The sequence below is a fragment of the Poeciliopsis prolifica genome, unplaced genomic scaffold, assembly GCF_027474105.1.
Source record: "Poeciliopsis prolifica strain line A6 unplaced genomic scaffold, Auburn_PproV2 SCAFFOLD112, whole genome shotgun sequence".
Classification (NCBI taxonomy): Eukaryota; Metazoa; Chordata; class Actinopteri; order Cyprinodontiformes; family Poeciliidae; genus Poeciliopsis; species Poeciliopsis prolifica.
The window spans coordinates 478,428-494,502 of record NW_026562487.1 but is presented as its reverse complement, the minus strand read 5'-3'; the positions used below and the strand labels follow the sequence as shown (position 1 = coordinate 494,502).

At 40.5% G+C, this 16,075-nt stretch overlaps 1 protein-coding gene across 1 annotated transcript; it reads left to right on the top strand.

Moving 5' to 3' along the window:
• Positions 1–8,521: 8,521 nt before the first annotated feature.
• Positions 8,522–11,095, top strand: LOC129354576 (protein unc-13 homolog B-like). Its single transcript, XM_055024040.1, has 7 exons — positions 8,522–8,636; positions 8,899–9,085; positions 9,208–9,234; positions 9,499–9,587; positions 9,660–9,806; positions 9,877–10,000; positions 11,045–11,095. The coding sequence occupies exons 2-7, from the start codon at positions 9,065–9,067 to the stop codon at positions 11,093–11,095; spliced, it is 459 nt and encodes a 152-aa protein (XP_054880015.1). The 5' UTR covers positions 8,522–8,636; positions 8,899–9,064.
• The last annotated feature ends 4,980 nt before the right edge of the window (positions 11,096–16,075 follow it).

Here is a 16,075-nt window from a genome sequence, read left to right as displayed (position 1 = left end):
GGATGGAGGACTAACTATAAAATGAACCATTTCGCAACAAAAGGCATCAAACATGTGTAAAATAAGATTGATCCTTCTCTGTCCAAGAAAAACCTTGAAAAATATAAATTTTTGTAGAATTGTATAATAACATATTTTCCTCCCTGTCTCCTCAGACTGAGTGGCTGTAACCTCTCAGAGAGAAGCTGTGAAGCTCTGTCCTCAGTTCTCAGCTCCCAGTCCTCCAGTCTCAGAGAACTGGACCTGAGTAACAACAACCTGCAGGATTCAGGAGTGAAGCTTCTCTCTGCTGGACTGAAGAGTCCAAACTGCAACCTGGAAACTCTCAGGTAAGTCTGGGCCGGCCATCCATCCATCCATCCATCCGTCCGTCCGTCCGTCCGTTCAGACCTTGGTCTCTACCTCCATGTTGTCATTTTCTCATCATGTGATGAATTGTGTGTCTGCAGCTTATCAGGCTGTTTGGTCTCAGAGGAAGGCTGTGCTTCTCTGGCCTCAGCTCTGACCTCCAACCCCTCCCATCTGAAAGAGTTGGACCTGAGCTACAATCATCCAGGAGACTCAGGAGTGAAGCTGCTGTCGGCTGGACTGAAGGATCCACACTGGAGACTGGAAGCTCTCAGGTATGGAGGAACCTGCTGCAGGAGCAGAGAAGGTCTGATAGAGGAGGAAGAGGGAGAAATGTCTTTAGTCAGTCTGCTGGGAAACATTTAGGTTGAAGATTAATAGTTAACTTGTTGCTCAAAGGAACAGTTTTTGTCAGTCACTGCTCAGTTTTCCATCTCTGAATCCAACCAGTTAAACATGTAAAGATATAATCTGAGATTCTCTCTGCTTTTGTTGAAGCTGGTTTTCCCTCAAACCAGCTCTGATGCTGATATTCAGACTAGATTTTCAATGGACTCTTTCTGTTAAAACTGACACTGGATTAATGTAGTAATATTTCTCTTGCCAGCCTCCTTATTGCCTGTAGTTCAGTTCTTCAAGGTCAGAGTCCCAACTATAGAATAAAGTTTTGAAAAATATGACCTATTCTTCAATAAGTCGAAGAATGTTGTTGACTGTAAAGTAACACAAACATTTGATGATTTCTTAAACATTGGGGGTTTCTGTAAAAAAGAAACGACTTCCTTCTGCTTGGATAAACTATAAAATTAAACAGTTCATAACAAATGGAAATATGTAAAATAAAATTGTTCTTTCAAATCAACAAAAAAACATTGTTGACTAGAAAATGAAGGCTTGTATTAATAACATATTTTCCTCCCTGTCTCCTCAGACTGAGTGACTGTAACCTCTCAGAGAGAAGCTGTGAAGCTCTGTCCTCAGTTCTCAGCTCCCAGTCCTCCAGTCTCAGAGAACTGGACCTGAGTAACAACAACCTGCAGGATTCAGGAGTGAAGCTTCTCTCTGCTGGACTGAAGAGTCCAAACTGCAACCTGGAAACTCTCAGGTAACTCTGGGCCATCCATCCATCCATCCATCCATCCATCCATCCATCCCATCCATCCATCCATCCATCCATCCATCCAGCCATCCAGCCATCCAGCCATCCATCCCATCCATCCATCCATCCATCCATCCATCCATCAGTTCAGACCTTGATTTCTACCTCAATGTTCTCATTTTCTCATCATGTGATGAATTGTGTGTCTGCAGCTTATCAGGCTGTTTGGTCTCAGAGGAAGGCTGTGCTTCTCTGGCCTCAGCTCTGACCTCCAACCCCTCCCATCTTAAAGAGTTGGACCTGAGTTACAATCATCCAGGAGACTCAGGAGTGAAGCTGCTGTCGGCTGGACTGAAGGATCCACACTGGAGACTGGAAGCTCTCAGGTATGGAGGAACCTGCTGCAGGAGCAGAGAAGGTCTGATAGAGGAGGAAGAGGGAGAAATGTCTTTAGTCAGTCTGCTGGAAAACATTTAGGTTGAAGCTGGTATACAGTCATATCATATATAAATGAATGGATAACATTTTGAACCCCATTTTATCTCTTATTACAGTTTAATAACTCAAATTATCTCTGGTCATTTTGGTTGTGTAACTTTTCAAACAGCAGCCCATTTAAACTATAAGAATCTTCCACATGGTTCTGAATGAAGCTGGGAAACCAACCCATCTACTGAACCACAATAACATGGTATTTAGAGCAGCAGGGGGCCAAATATAGCTCCATGTGGAACCAAGAGGTTGGAGAGAGAAAATCAGTTGAAACTGTTTTCTATCAGAGTTCAGTTTGTCTCTCTGTCTTCACAAACCAGGAGCATCATGGGCTGGGCGGGGCTTCCACTGATGATCTACTGAGGAAATACAAGAAGCTGATTGGCTGATTTAAAATAAGTTAAAAATATGCAGATTAATGATATCATATAAAAGATATGATATGTAATTGTAGAGACAAAGCTGGGAAACAATTTGGACTTTAAAAGAATATTTCATGGAGATCTAGACCAATCAGCCCAAATGAGGAAAGATCAGAAAATGGTCAGATGGATGTGGAAAAGTTCTCAAAAAGTGAAACAAAGATTCACAACTTTCAGGACTTAATGAAACCAAAAATACACAAAAACATGAAGCAAACTGTTTGAGGCAGAGTTCAGCATTTTTATTTGTATGGTAGTTTGTCCTCAACTAGGTGGCGCTAGAGTCAGGAGGAGCAGCCTGGAGAAAAGGCTGATCCTCCCTGATCTGTTTCCAAGCAGTCAGAGTGTAGAAGTTGAGAGCTGGAGAAGTTTCCTCCTGTTGCTGCAGCAGCAGAGATGTTCTGCTTCATGGACTAAATCAGGTTGGAAAGAGGAGAGATCTTTACTGAGCTGCAGGATAAAAGCTGCTGAAACATTTCAACTCTTTCTGGAAACTAATGAGACAGAAAAACAATGGATGTTTTTACCATCCAGACCTTTGGAACCAGTTCAGCTCAATAATTCAGTTGTATCTGTGGAAGATGAACAGATTTGATGTGAAATGATGAAATTCTTCATTTCTATCTGATGTTCCAACAGATCTGTAGAAAATGGAGCTGCAGCTCTCAGACATTTCATGTTTTCTATCAATGAATCCACTGATTAAAGCAGGAATCTCATCTCCATGTTCTCCTCCAGAGGTTCCCAAGGTTTGTTCCTGGAAGCTGCTGCTGGTTCCTCCAATCCAGGCTCCGCCCCCTTTAGAGGAAATCTGTCCATATATGGCGCTAAGAGTCACCTTGATGCTGCAAAGCTTTGTTCAGGGTTGAGATGTCAGGATGTTGGTGTCAGTCTGTTCCAGGCTTTAGTTGTTCTCCTCATGAGGAGCTGAAGTCTCTGACAGGAACGTGGAGCTGAACAGGAGAAGAACTTGAAGCTTCTTCTTGGCCTCTGATTGCAACAGCAGGACAATCCAACATTTTAGTCTGACTTCATCTGGAAATATTTCTTTGACCCTCAATCAGTGTGAAGGCAGGCCAGCTCCTCATCAGAGCTCAGATCTTCTCTGTCCTCCATGCTGGAAATGTAGAAGTCCAGCAGCTCCTGGTCAGTGACATCAGAGCGTGACATCATCAGTAGAGTGATGATGTCATTTCCCTCTCAGAGCAGCTTGGAAATCTGAGAGGAAAGATGCAAACAAAGACTCTCTGGACTGTTGGATCTGCTGGTTCTGGTTCCAGATGCTCCTTGGACACTTTCACAAGCCATTACTGCAGCTGCTGGATTCAGGATGCTGCTTCTTCTTCTTGGGCTCATTGTAAATGTGTGCAGCGCCACCTGGTGGTGCTGGTTGGTAGAGGAAGTGCTGAAAGGTTGGAGGTGTTTGTCAGAGGTGTGTGATGATGGAAGCCTCTCCCTGGTTTGTGAGTCTGAGCTCAGAGATCAAATCTTTGATTCTTGTTGAATCTTTGTTGAATGTGATGCAGCTTCTCCTTTTGAATGTTTGTATTTCTGGATATTACAGTGAGGCCACAGCAGGTTTTCAGCAGCAGGGCTGTTTAGTGTTTCATTCCTTCATCTGTGTGTGGGAGTGTGGATGGATCAGGTATCCAGGTGTTGATCAGAGTTTAGATTGATTGTATTTTAATGCTGATTATTAAATCAGGTGGAGCTTCCAGAAATGTTTCCTTAGTTTCCTGATGTCCTTTTAGGCTTCAGTGAGTTTCTTCAGGTTGTTACTGAGGGATTTCCTTTCTCCTCTCTGTTGGAGCTTTTCCTGTGTTTGGAGAAATGAGTTGTGCTGCAGCAGCACCAACTGTCCTTCCTACATCCACTGCAGTTTGCAATCCAGATGTTGGACTGTTCCTGTCTCAGTGGAGGACAATGTGTGTCTGAGAGACATGTAATGTCCATGTTTGCTGCTGAAAGAGACTGATGGTCTGACCCCCCTCCTCCTTTCAGGGTGGAGCCTGCTGGAGGCCGATTCTTGACTCCAGGTCTGAGGAAATGTAAGTGTGTTTTTCATCTGATTCATGACAACAAAGCAGCTCACATTCAACCATCTTCAAACTGTCACATCACTCATTCAGGAGTCAAAGTGTCAATAAATGATCAATAACTGCAGCTGGATTGTGTTTGTTCTCCATCAGATTCCTGTCAACTCACCATCGACACAAACACAGTGAACAGAAAACTCAAACTGTCTGAAGACAACAGGAAGGTGACATGGATGAAGAAGCTTCAGTCATATCCTGATCATCCAGACAGATTTGATAACTGGAATCAGCTGCTGTGTAGAACTGGTCTGACTGGTCGCTGTTACTGGGAGGCTGAGTGGAGAGGAGATGTTGATATATCAGTGAGTTACAGAAGAATCAGGAGGAAAGGAGACAGAAGAGACTGTTTGTTTGGATGTAATGATCATTCCTGGAGTCTGAGATGCTCTGATAGTTATGGTTACTCTGTCTTGCACAATTACATAGAAACTCGTCTCTCCTCCTCTGACTCTAACAGAGTAGCAGTGTATGTGGACTGTCCTGCTGGCATTCTGTCCTTCTACAGAGTCTCCTCTGACTCACTGATCCTCCTCCACACCTTCAACACCACATTCACTGAACCTTTGATTCCTGGATTCTGGTTCTGGTTTTATGGTTCTTCAGTGGTTCTGAGCTGATTTGAGTCTAAAGAGTCTAAAGTTTTTCCTCCTGTCAGAGAAACTCTCTCACTGTTGAACAGATAGTTCAGTCTCTACAATCTATTTCTTGTTGAAATGATTCTGATTTAGTCCTTGGAAACTTTTTCTTCTTCTAGTCCTTTAAAGATGGAAGCTGGGTTTATTCCAGGATTATTCCAGGATTATTCCAGGATTCTCATGTTTTTCAGTTTGTTTTCTTGTCATAGCTTCACTCTATCAAGAGATGCTGGTATACTGGTGGTGAAGCAGCAGGCAGAAAACCCAGGATATAGTTAAATGATGGTTTTAATAGTAAAAATAGTCCAAGTGGAAACACAAAAACAGGCAGCATGGCTGAGCTGAAGCCAGGGCTCAACGCCGGTAGCAACTGTTCATCCTGGTGGACAGAAGAACAGGCTTGACAAAATGACGTGAAGAACGATGAGGACCCGATGAGGAACAAAGGACAACCGTGGGATTAAATACACAGATGGTAATCACAGAAACGAGAAACACCTGGGAACAATCAAGGGGAAACAGGACAACGCAGAGACTGGAAGCATCACAGAAACATAAGGACCGCTCATTTTGAAGGCTGCCTACGTTCAATAACATGAAAAAACTGCATGTTTTATATGAATTCAATTAGTACTTAATACTCTTTACACAAAGTGAAAGTACAAATGTAATGTGTTTAAAATTTCACAATAAAATAATCTAATTAATCCTACATGATTAATTTTCCATTTTTATTCAACAATTAATCATTTCACCTCCAAAAACCTAATTTTTAGTTTATTCCTTGACAATTTTTTTTATTATTCCCCAATAATTAAATCAAATTTACTGACAAAGATCCATAAGTTAAAACCTGAATCTCTAACAGGGAACATTTAATGTCCATATCTGGTTTAAAAGGCTCAAAATTAGCAGCCATGTTTAAAAATGTTGGTCATCCTGAAACCCAAGTGGCTGATGGGAAACCTGAGGGGTTAGCATGCTAATCTTTATCCCTGTATCTACACTTTAATTATATTTACAGTGAAATGCTGAATTTAAATACTTCATCATGTATATTTACATAAGTCTACTCTGAGTCTAGTCAAAGTTTTTATAATGAATCAGTGATTTATGATGTGTTCAGAGCCAATCCAAGCTAAAATTATTTAATTGTTCACAACATAAATATCATGTTTTATTATAATTTAGCAAACCAAGAGATTATTCATGTGTTTTATTTACTGTCACAAAGCTTGACCTCATGACCTCGTGTGTTTCTCCTGTAGAGGAAGTGCTGCTGCTTCTGTTTTAGCTCAACCCTGAAACAATCGACCTCCTGATGAACACAAAGTTCTGCAGAGTGTGTGTGAACACACCACTGGGTGTGTGTGTGTTGACCGCTGCCTTCTTGTCTTCATCACATGCAAATCAGCTGTTATGAAATGTATTTCCTGCTCCATTTCAGAAACACTTTCCCACTCAGAAGTAATAAAATACACACATTTTGAAGCGATGTTCATTTATATTTGTCAAACTGGCAGATTAAGCAAAGATCAGAGTGTTTGGTTATTGATCTCTGTTAAAAAGGGAGAGGTTTCGGGTTTTCATAACTTTAGAGCAAAGATAAACTATGAAGGATTTTCCAGGATGTGATTACATGATCCTTACAAAAACATTTTATTCTTAGACCAACAATAAACAATTCCTCTTCATTTCAGGTGAATAACTGCAAGGTGAAAGTCCTGATGCACAAAGAGTGAGTCAAGATTCCAAGATTTTACTAATAAAACAGTTTTTTAACAAGCCAGATAATTTGGAGGATTTTCTTTCCAGGCTGAGAGAAGAAAAATGGATGAACATTCAGGTTGGAAACATCATCAAACTGGAGAGCAACCAGTTTGTTCCAGAACTTTCTGATCTCAGATCTGGAAACAAACTTTAACTGAGACGTTACTGAAGCTTGATGTTCAGTTGGTCCAAATCTAAAGCTGGTCTGCAGAGATGACTTCAGGGTTTGTTTGTTTCTGCTCACCTGGAGCACCAGCCGGGTGGAGTCAGTCTGAGTTCCTCCATCATCTAAAGAGAACATTGAAGATCCTCCTGGAACAAATGGAGCTTTGGAAAGAAATCAGCAGGAAGTGAAAGAAAAAAGGATCTTCATCACTTGTGAAGTGAACGACATCAGAGTTGGATTCAGTGGAGTCACATGAAGAACAGAAAACTGAGGCTAGAATAATAAACATCATGCTAAATATCAGCTGCAGCTAATCTGTCAGAAGAAGCTTCAGGTTGAATCTAAAGGAGGCTGAAGATCTCAAAGTGGATGAGAGGAAACCTGATGAGCTCTACAGTCCACTAGATCCAGATCAGAACCCTGGAGAACATCTACGCTGGAAGCAGAACCACAAGCTAGAAAATATCCAGGTTTCTATCCAACCTGAACACAGGAAGTCCTTTCTTCTTCTGCTGCAGCTGAGAAGGTCCTGCTGCAGAACTGGAGCCACACAGTTCCTCCACAGCAGAACAGAGGAGGTTCTGGAGGAGACCAGGGTCCACATCTGGACTCAGCGTTCTCCTGAGCTTCAGCAGAGCTGCTGGCTTTGGTTCTGATCCGCCTCTGTTCTGGTGTCTGATCTCCAGAGAGGATCTGAACCGACCCATCAGAACTCAGTGGAGGTGGTGGAGGATGAGGATGGGGCGCGGCGAGGAGGTGGAGGAAGAGCGCCGTGATCCATCTCTCTGCTGTGGAGACCTGAGGGAATCTGACAGAGAAACAGCAGCCTTGAAATTACAACAACACTATTATTTAATATTGTTGTTGTAACACTATTGCTGTTATTACATTATCAATGACGATAATGTTTCTCCAACATTGATGTTGAGGGTCAAGTGTTCAAATTAGTGATAGATTCCAGTTTTGACATCATATCAATTTGATTTGTTATTGATTGTTAGGAAATGCACCATGTTGAAATCATATAAAAGAAAATTAAGGCTGTCTGGGAAAATACGAATCACTCTGTTAAATTAACATTTTAATATGAAATTCAAAAGTTTTTGTGCAGACAAATCTGCAGGTTTTCCTTTTTAAGAAGAATATTCTAAGACTTAATGCGTCTCAAACTCCCTCCAAGCTCATATATCTTTCTAAAAAGTTACTTGTAAATTAGTTTTGTCTTATTTTAAGTGTCCAAATGTACTTGAACAATAAACTAGACCAAAAATAAATGGTAATATTTTGTTTTTCTCTGATAGTATCCACGTTTTAACTCAATATAAAGTCAGTTCTTGTAATTGTGGCTGGAGAAAGACATTCTTTACCTTCTCTGCTTTTCTAGCTGAAGAACAGCGCGCTAGCATGGCAGGCAAGTCCACTGCATATGCAAACATGTAAAACATGACTGCATATACACCTTAAAAATAACTTTAAAAAACCACTGCACAATTATCTGAATGAAGCAACAAGACAAAACCTTTGTTGCCTCTTTACTGCAACTCCTAGTTTGAAGGAAGTGAGGAAGAGGAGGAAGTTAAAGAGGAAGGGGAGGAAATGGAGGCAGAGGTTTGTTGCAGTTGAAAGTGGTTTTTAACATCCTTCATTCTCCAAATCCACAGTCATTTCCAAAGATTTTCCCAAACTGAAACTAAAACATCCAACATGGTGGAGTTTTGTTGTCTGGTTTATTCTCATCTGTGAGGATTTCCTCTTTAGATTAGCAGCATTTTCCCTTATTTCCCATAAAAGCGCCACTTTCACGTCACCTTCAACTGTATTTTTCATTTTAACACTTTATTTTGTTCCTTTTCTAAACCATGTGTGATAGACTGAGAAGGATGAGGTGGGTTAAACATGTTATCTGGGATTAAATCACCTTAATATTCACCAAAAAGTCCAGAAATCATTTGGATTTATACAGCTCCTCCACCTCTTCAGGACAGTTTGACACTGTTTGTGTTTTTTTATATCTCTAACAATTTTCTGACTCAAAGATGGACGAACCGTTTGAGAAGGTAGGCACAAGCAGAACATCCTAAATTAGATTCTTAATATGCAATTTCCCACTTAATGAGTGTCAAAATGGGGCATTTCATCCAAAATGTCTTGTTTTACCTCCCAACTTTCTGCCACATAGAGAGAAAATGCATGTGAGGATCATGAGGTGAGTTCATGCGTGTTACAGGAGGTGAACTGCAACATGCATGTTATTATGAGTAGAAATGCAAACTACACCAACAAGGTGTTTAACGGACTCGTAATGCAACCGTAGACTCTCAGGTGTTTTGTAATAATTCAGCTTTAGAAGTAATTTAGCTTCCAGGTTCTGAGTCTCAGTAAAATCCCAAAACTTCCCAGTTTTATTTCCCTTTTTCTTTCTCTAAAACCTTTTGTCAGCCTTTTGAACTTGAAGGTTTCTCTCCTCCAGATGGACACGGAGGCCAGCGACCTGCTCAACGACCTGCAGGTTCGGCTCAACAACGTTCTGGACGACCTCAGCAGCACGTTTGGGAACAGGTACGCCGCCCTCACACCCCCACGTTTCCCCCACTTTGTCCCAGTGCATCACTGGCTTTTCTTCTCCTGCAGCTTCCAGAGCCGCATCACCGACTGCATGCGGCAGATGGCGTCGCTGCTGTACCAGATCAAAGGACCGCTCAACGAAAACACCAAGAACCAGGTGGAGGGCGACTCGGACAACATGCTGCGGCCGCTCATGGACTTCCTGGATGCGCAGTGGGTTCAGTGGGATTTCCCCAAACACGGCTCGTCCGTCGGCGTGTGTGTGAACGTCTTGTTTTTGCAGATTAACGCTGTTCGCCACGGTGTGTGAGAAAACCGTCCTGAAGCGCGTTCTGAAGGAGCTGTGGAGGATCGTGATGACCAGCCTGGAGAAGAACATCGTCCTGCCGCAAGGGAACGACACCTTGGTGAGTCTGACGCTCGTCTCCGTCACTGGACAGGTTTCCATCCAGATGGTTTTGAAATATTGTCAAAAAGTGTGAATTAAAACACAATCTTACCAAATATTTTTGATCTAGTTGTCAGTGAAACTATCTTAGAACAGCAGAAAAATGAGAAAACTAACTCACAAGTAGCTTTTCAGCAAGAAATAGAAGCTTGTTTTAAGTCAATAATTTCTTAATATTGCTGACAAAATTTGATTATTTCACCTAAATCAAGATATTTTTGCAATATTACAAGGGACATAATAACCAGACTAAAATCTCATTTTACATCAATAATTTTGTGCAAATAAATATAATGAACTTATTTTGTGTAGGACGGATTATTTCACTTATAACAAAACATTTTCCCTTAAATTAAATAATCTGCCAACTACTTTTTTTTAATCAATATTAAGGAATTATCGACTTAAAACAAGCTTCTTCTTCTGATAAGTTACTACTAAGTTATTTTTGTCTTATTTAAAAGGTGCTGAGATATTTTAAAATTCAAATTCAAACATACTTTATTGATCCCAAAAGAAAAGTTAAATGTTGTAATTCACATTCGTCAAATTTGCACTAGAATCTAGACCAAAAATACTTGGTAAGAGTTTATGGTTTTGCAGTGTAAGTTGCATTTTCTTTTATACATTATTATAAAAATTTGCTCAAAATTTGAATCACAGCTGGATGGAAACATGGCTGCCATTTTGAAATGGATCAACTTGTAATTGTGTCAGATGATGAGATGTAAACATTTTGACAGACGTGACCAAACACAAAAAATATTTTTAGCCATTATGTTTTAAAATGATGACTGTGGCATATTCAGTTTAATTATTAGTCAACAAACTGAACATCATCCAATCACATATAGAGTAGATAAATAACTCACTTTATGTATAAACATGAGTTGTATCGATGCTTTTTTTCCATCTCCATCAAACTTTACTAATATGATACTTAAAATTGAAACAAGGCTTCTGAAAACTAAAAGAATCATTCATTTTTCTGTTTTTCCTGAAGGGAGCACAGATCCTTTCTGCTGCTAAAGAACTGGGACACCTTCCAAACTGAAGGTATCAGGTTGCCTTTGAGTTTGCTTTCTCCTGTGAATTGGTCTAGTCAAAGTCTTGGTTTGGGTTGTTTAGGATCACATGGCAGGAGACGCTAAAAGCCTGACGCCCAGGCAGTGTGCCGTCATGGATGTGGCTCTGGATACCATCAAGGTGAGAGCGAAACGTTGACCTCTGGTCAAACAGAAAAGTACAATTCATTCACATTTTAAGAGTCTTTTAGTTGATTAACTAAAAGTCTGATTAACTCCACTTTAAGTTTAATCATTCAGGTTGTAGAACGCTGATTCCTCTCGTTTTGTTTCCTACGCAGCAATACTTTCATGCGGGCGGGAACGGCTTGAAGAAGACTTTCCTGGAGAAGAGCGCTGAGCTTTCGTCGCTCCGCCACGCTCTGTCGCTCTACACCCAGACCACCGACACGCTCATCAAAACCTTCGTGACCACGCAGCATTCACAGGGTAGATCCAAAACGCCTCAAAGGAGATTAAATACGGGAGAGTTTCAGATTCCTCGCTGCTTTTATCTCCTGGATTTGGTTGTTTAAGTTGCTGTCTTGTTTTTATCTCCTGCTGCCTCTGTGCCAGTGCACAATGGGAAGGGTATTAGGTTAACCCCTAATGAGAAAATCCAGCCCAGCAGGGGTAGGTCTCCATGAAATCATCATCAGCCCAACTTCCCTTCATCGTTTTCTCTCTTCTGTTTTGTGAAACCTGCGTTTCCGTCGCATGACTCTATAAAACGTGGTTTTCTTTGCCTGCATTGGACCAAATGTTGTTTGTGTTAAACCAGGCTCAGGTGTGGACAAACCCATCGGAGAGGTTTCCCTGCAGATTGAGCTGTACACTCATCCCAAGAGCGGAGAGCGGAAAGTTACTCTCAAAGGTCCGTTTGGGCTCATTTTGAACCAATGAAATCAAAACTGCAGCATTTTAGTGTCATTTCTGTTTAAATGTTTGTGTCATTGATGCAGTGATTGCAGCCAGTGATTTGAAGTGGCAGACGTCTGGGATGTTCAGACCCTTCGTGGAAGTCACGATGATCGGGCCGCACCTCAGCGACAAGAAGCGCCGATTTCAGACCAAATCCAAGAATAACAGCTGGTCTCCCAAATACAACGAGACCTTTCACTTGTAAGTTCAAAACCAAACGTCGTGACACATTTAGGATTTGAAGCTCTTTTAATTCTGACTTCATAAACTGTTGGTTACACAAAACAAAGTCCTTGTGAAATTACTGGACAATGTCAGCTAATGTGCTAGCAGCACAGCTAATTGTTCATTTAGTGTTTCTGCTAAACATTTAGTGAAGTTCCTCAAATTTAACTTTTCCAAATAAAATCTGGATTTATTTTAAGAAATTAATTGTGTGGCAATAGTTTTAAAAGTTATTTTAAAAAAGCTAAAATTAGCTCTACTATTAGCACATTAGCAGCTTAATGGAAGTGTCCCTTCTACTGCAGATGTCAAACTTTATTCAACTGAAAGTCTAGAAAACTGAAAAGTACATTAGTGCTTTAGAATTTAACTTGAAAACTGATTTAGGGGAATCAAAATGTGTTGCACAACAAATTTGTTCTGCTATTAGCACATTAGCAGATTAGCAATAGTGTAATCTACCACTGCAGATGTGGACCTCAAATCAAAGTAAAATGTTTTGATTTAAAATGGAAAATTAGATCATCAAAATCTAGGTGTACGAATGTTTTTAAAGTTTTAGAAAAAGCACAAAATCAGGAATTAGCTCTGCAATTAGCGCCCTAGCCCATGTGCTCCCACTCCTGTGTTCTGCTCTCGCTCTGCAGCGTTCTGGGTGTTCAGGACGGGTTCGAGTGCTACGAGGTTCAAGCCTGCGTCAAGGACTACTGCTTCGGCCGCGCCGACCGGGTGGTGGGCCTGGCCGTGGTGCAGCTGAGGGACATCATGGAGAGGGGCAACTGCGCCTGCTGGTGCCCCCTGGGGCAGCGCATCTCCATGGACGACACGGGCCTGACCGCCATGCGGATCCTCTCCCAGCGCTCCAACGACGACGTCGCCAAGGAGTTCGTCCGGCTCAAGTCCGAGACCCGATCAGCAGAGGAGGGAAGATGAGGCTCTGCTTGATGCAGTGGCACTGCTTTGACCTCTGACCTGTCTTGGCTGCTGTGTAAAACCTCACCAGCTTCCAGTGTTCTTCAACTTCACATTTTTTTAAGTCTCGTCCGCCTCTACTGAGGAGACAGAACCCATCCAGAACCTGTCAAAGGGCCGAATAAGAACCCACCCGCCCCGAGTGTTCTTGTGCAATAAATCCAACCCACCCCTCCCAAAGTGTGGCCAAGTGGTTCAAGCCTTACACTCTGCAAGCTGTGAATGTGTGTTCATGTAAAAGGAAAGAAATCCCTGTTTTTAATGAACACAAGTCAAATATTTCACTTCACTTAGCAAAGAAAAACTACAAATCACAATTTGTTTTCTAACAGTTTGAGCAGGAAAATGCCTTGTCATGCAGAAACGATGCTAATCCTCGTTTTCACATGAAAAATGTTTGAATTTAACTCATCGCTTCATTTCATCCTCTATTGGTAGTAATTTTTATTTCTCTCTGTTTTCTGCATGTCATGGCCATTTTATTTATATTTTTGTATATTTATTTCCCTTTTAAAGATTTGATCTGATTTCTGATCCATTTTTTGACATTTTTGAGTTTTTTGGGGTTTTGTTACAAACTGAGTTGCACAGCAGGACTTGAGTTGGAATGATTACAAGTTTACATTTTTCTCCTTTTTGTTTTTTATTCTGCTCTTCATACGAGTGGCCTTAATTATAAAAATGATGTTTATTTTTTGTTTATTTTTAATCTCTTTACCTTGTAATTGTTATAATTTGCATATTCTTTCTCCAGATTGATGTCCTTAACATTTTGTATTTTTCATTTTAGTGATTTTATGTAAGCTGTAATCTGTCATGCTGAGTATCAATCCCATGTTTTTTTATTTACCATTTCTTTGTATTTTCTGTAGACAGCGATTTATTTTGAACTCTTTTTGTTTCAGCAGCTTTTTAATGGATGAAATTAAACTACAGATCCAGCCTCTTACCTTCCCTCAGTAATTCAATGTTTCTGTTGATGGGAGCAAATATTTCCTTGTGCCAAGTTAAGTTTTCACTTTAGGTTTTTTTAATTATTGCACATTTTTGTAACTTTTGACCATAAAATCACTGCATTTATCTGGAGTTTTCATTGGACTGTCACGTCTCTTTAAACCTGTCTCACTGTGTATGATTTCCACTCAATATTTTGTATAAAGTATTTAAGACTTGTATGGAAATGTCTTTTATTTCTTATACTACAGACTAAAAACGTAATTTTCACAGTGAAATCAGTGTATTTTTACTGGGCAAATTTATAATAGATCTTATTTCACTTGTGAGGAAAAAGGCGCAAATTCAAACTGGAAGTCTCTTCTAACCCCACCTGCATCATCCAACCGTTGCTTCCTGTTCATCACCATTGATTAATCAACGCTGGTCCAAGACGCGTCACGTCCAATCACTGTCCAAGTCCCAGCTGATAAATAGCACCGTCCATGGCGTCTTCTGCTTTCCAGCAGAGCTCAACCCTCCTCCACCCCTTCACCTCCACTCGCTCAGCTCCAGCTCTCTGCATCCTTTTCACTCCATCACCAATGTCTGAGACTCTTCAGCATAGGAATGCATCCAAGCTCATCGCAAAGATTGTGATGATCCATGTCCTCAGCCGGGGCCCAAGCGCCAAAGACTTAAATTTGTATGTCAATAAACTCTTCTAATGGTTTCCATTTTCTCCGTCTAAAACTCTCCAGATTGAATTAATGTTCAGATGAAATCAACCCAGATTTTTCCATTGTGAACTAACCATAAAAGTTTATCTTGATATGTGTGAAGTGCACAATTCTAGTCCAAGTTCAGGGAGCAAAATCAATCTTTAATACATCTGCAGACAGAGGGAAAAATATACTCTGCATTAGGCGAAAATCTAAATCTGCTCTAACAAACTCAGAGTTAAATAGTTGCTTTATTCACCTCTCAGCTAACAGAGGAGAAGATTAAGTTCCCAGACGACCCGCCTGGGAAACTTCAGCAGACGCATCTTGTTCAGTTAGTTTGTACACCCTCTGCAGCTGCACCGAAAAACATCTTGACTATGATACAATTACATTTATGTGATACATAAAAGAACACTGTATGATGCAAATAAAACATTTTCTCTTTAAAGCAAATCTACTTCACATATGTTAGAATATCAATCATTGTTCCAGAAATGGTGAATTTTATATGTGCATCTTTTTTTTCACCAGTTTTTCTTTCCACCCCACTTTTATTAAAATGTAATACTGTCTTCTGGGAAAAGCCATCTTGTTCAAGAATGAATTTTTGTGGCAGATATTCACCATGATTGATTACTCCATAATGTGGCAATAATTACCTTTTTTATTGGTTTTGTGTAACCATGCAATATTATCTTACAGAATAAAATTTGTTCAATTAGCTAACTGAAAAGTGAGTTTAAAACTTCTTTTAGTGTTGTAGTTCAGTCTCCATCCAGCAGAGCGTCCCACTGGTCATTCTGAGGAGCCATTGATACGAGTTTGCAGTGGTATCTCTGAAGAGGAATGAGGTCAAAACTATCAATATGGTCCAGTTTTACTCCATTTGTGGATTGTTTGGAAAATTGAGTTAATCAATTTACTGGATTGAACTGGAGCTTGATAAAACAAGGAGTGGAGTTTTCTAATTTGCATTTTTGTGCCATAAAAGAATTGGAAATCAAATGTGCAAAGAGTTTGACTGGAAAGTAAAAACCAGATTTAATAGAACACACTGTGTCAAATAAAGTGTTACTACTTTGAAAACGTTCATTTCCAGGATTCCAACCACAGATGGATGTTGGAGGAATGTGTTGAATGGTCGGTCATCACACACGTCTTCTGGTTCTGACCACAAATAAAGACTTTCTGGGA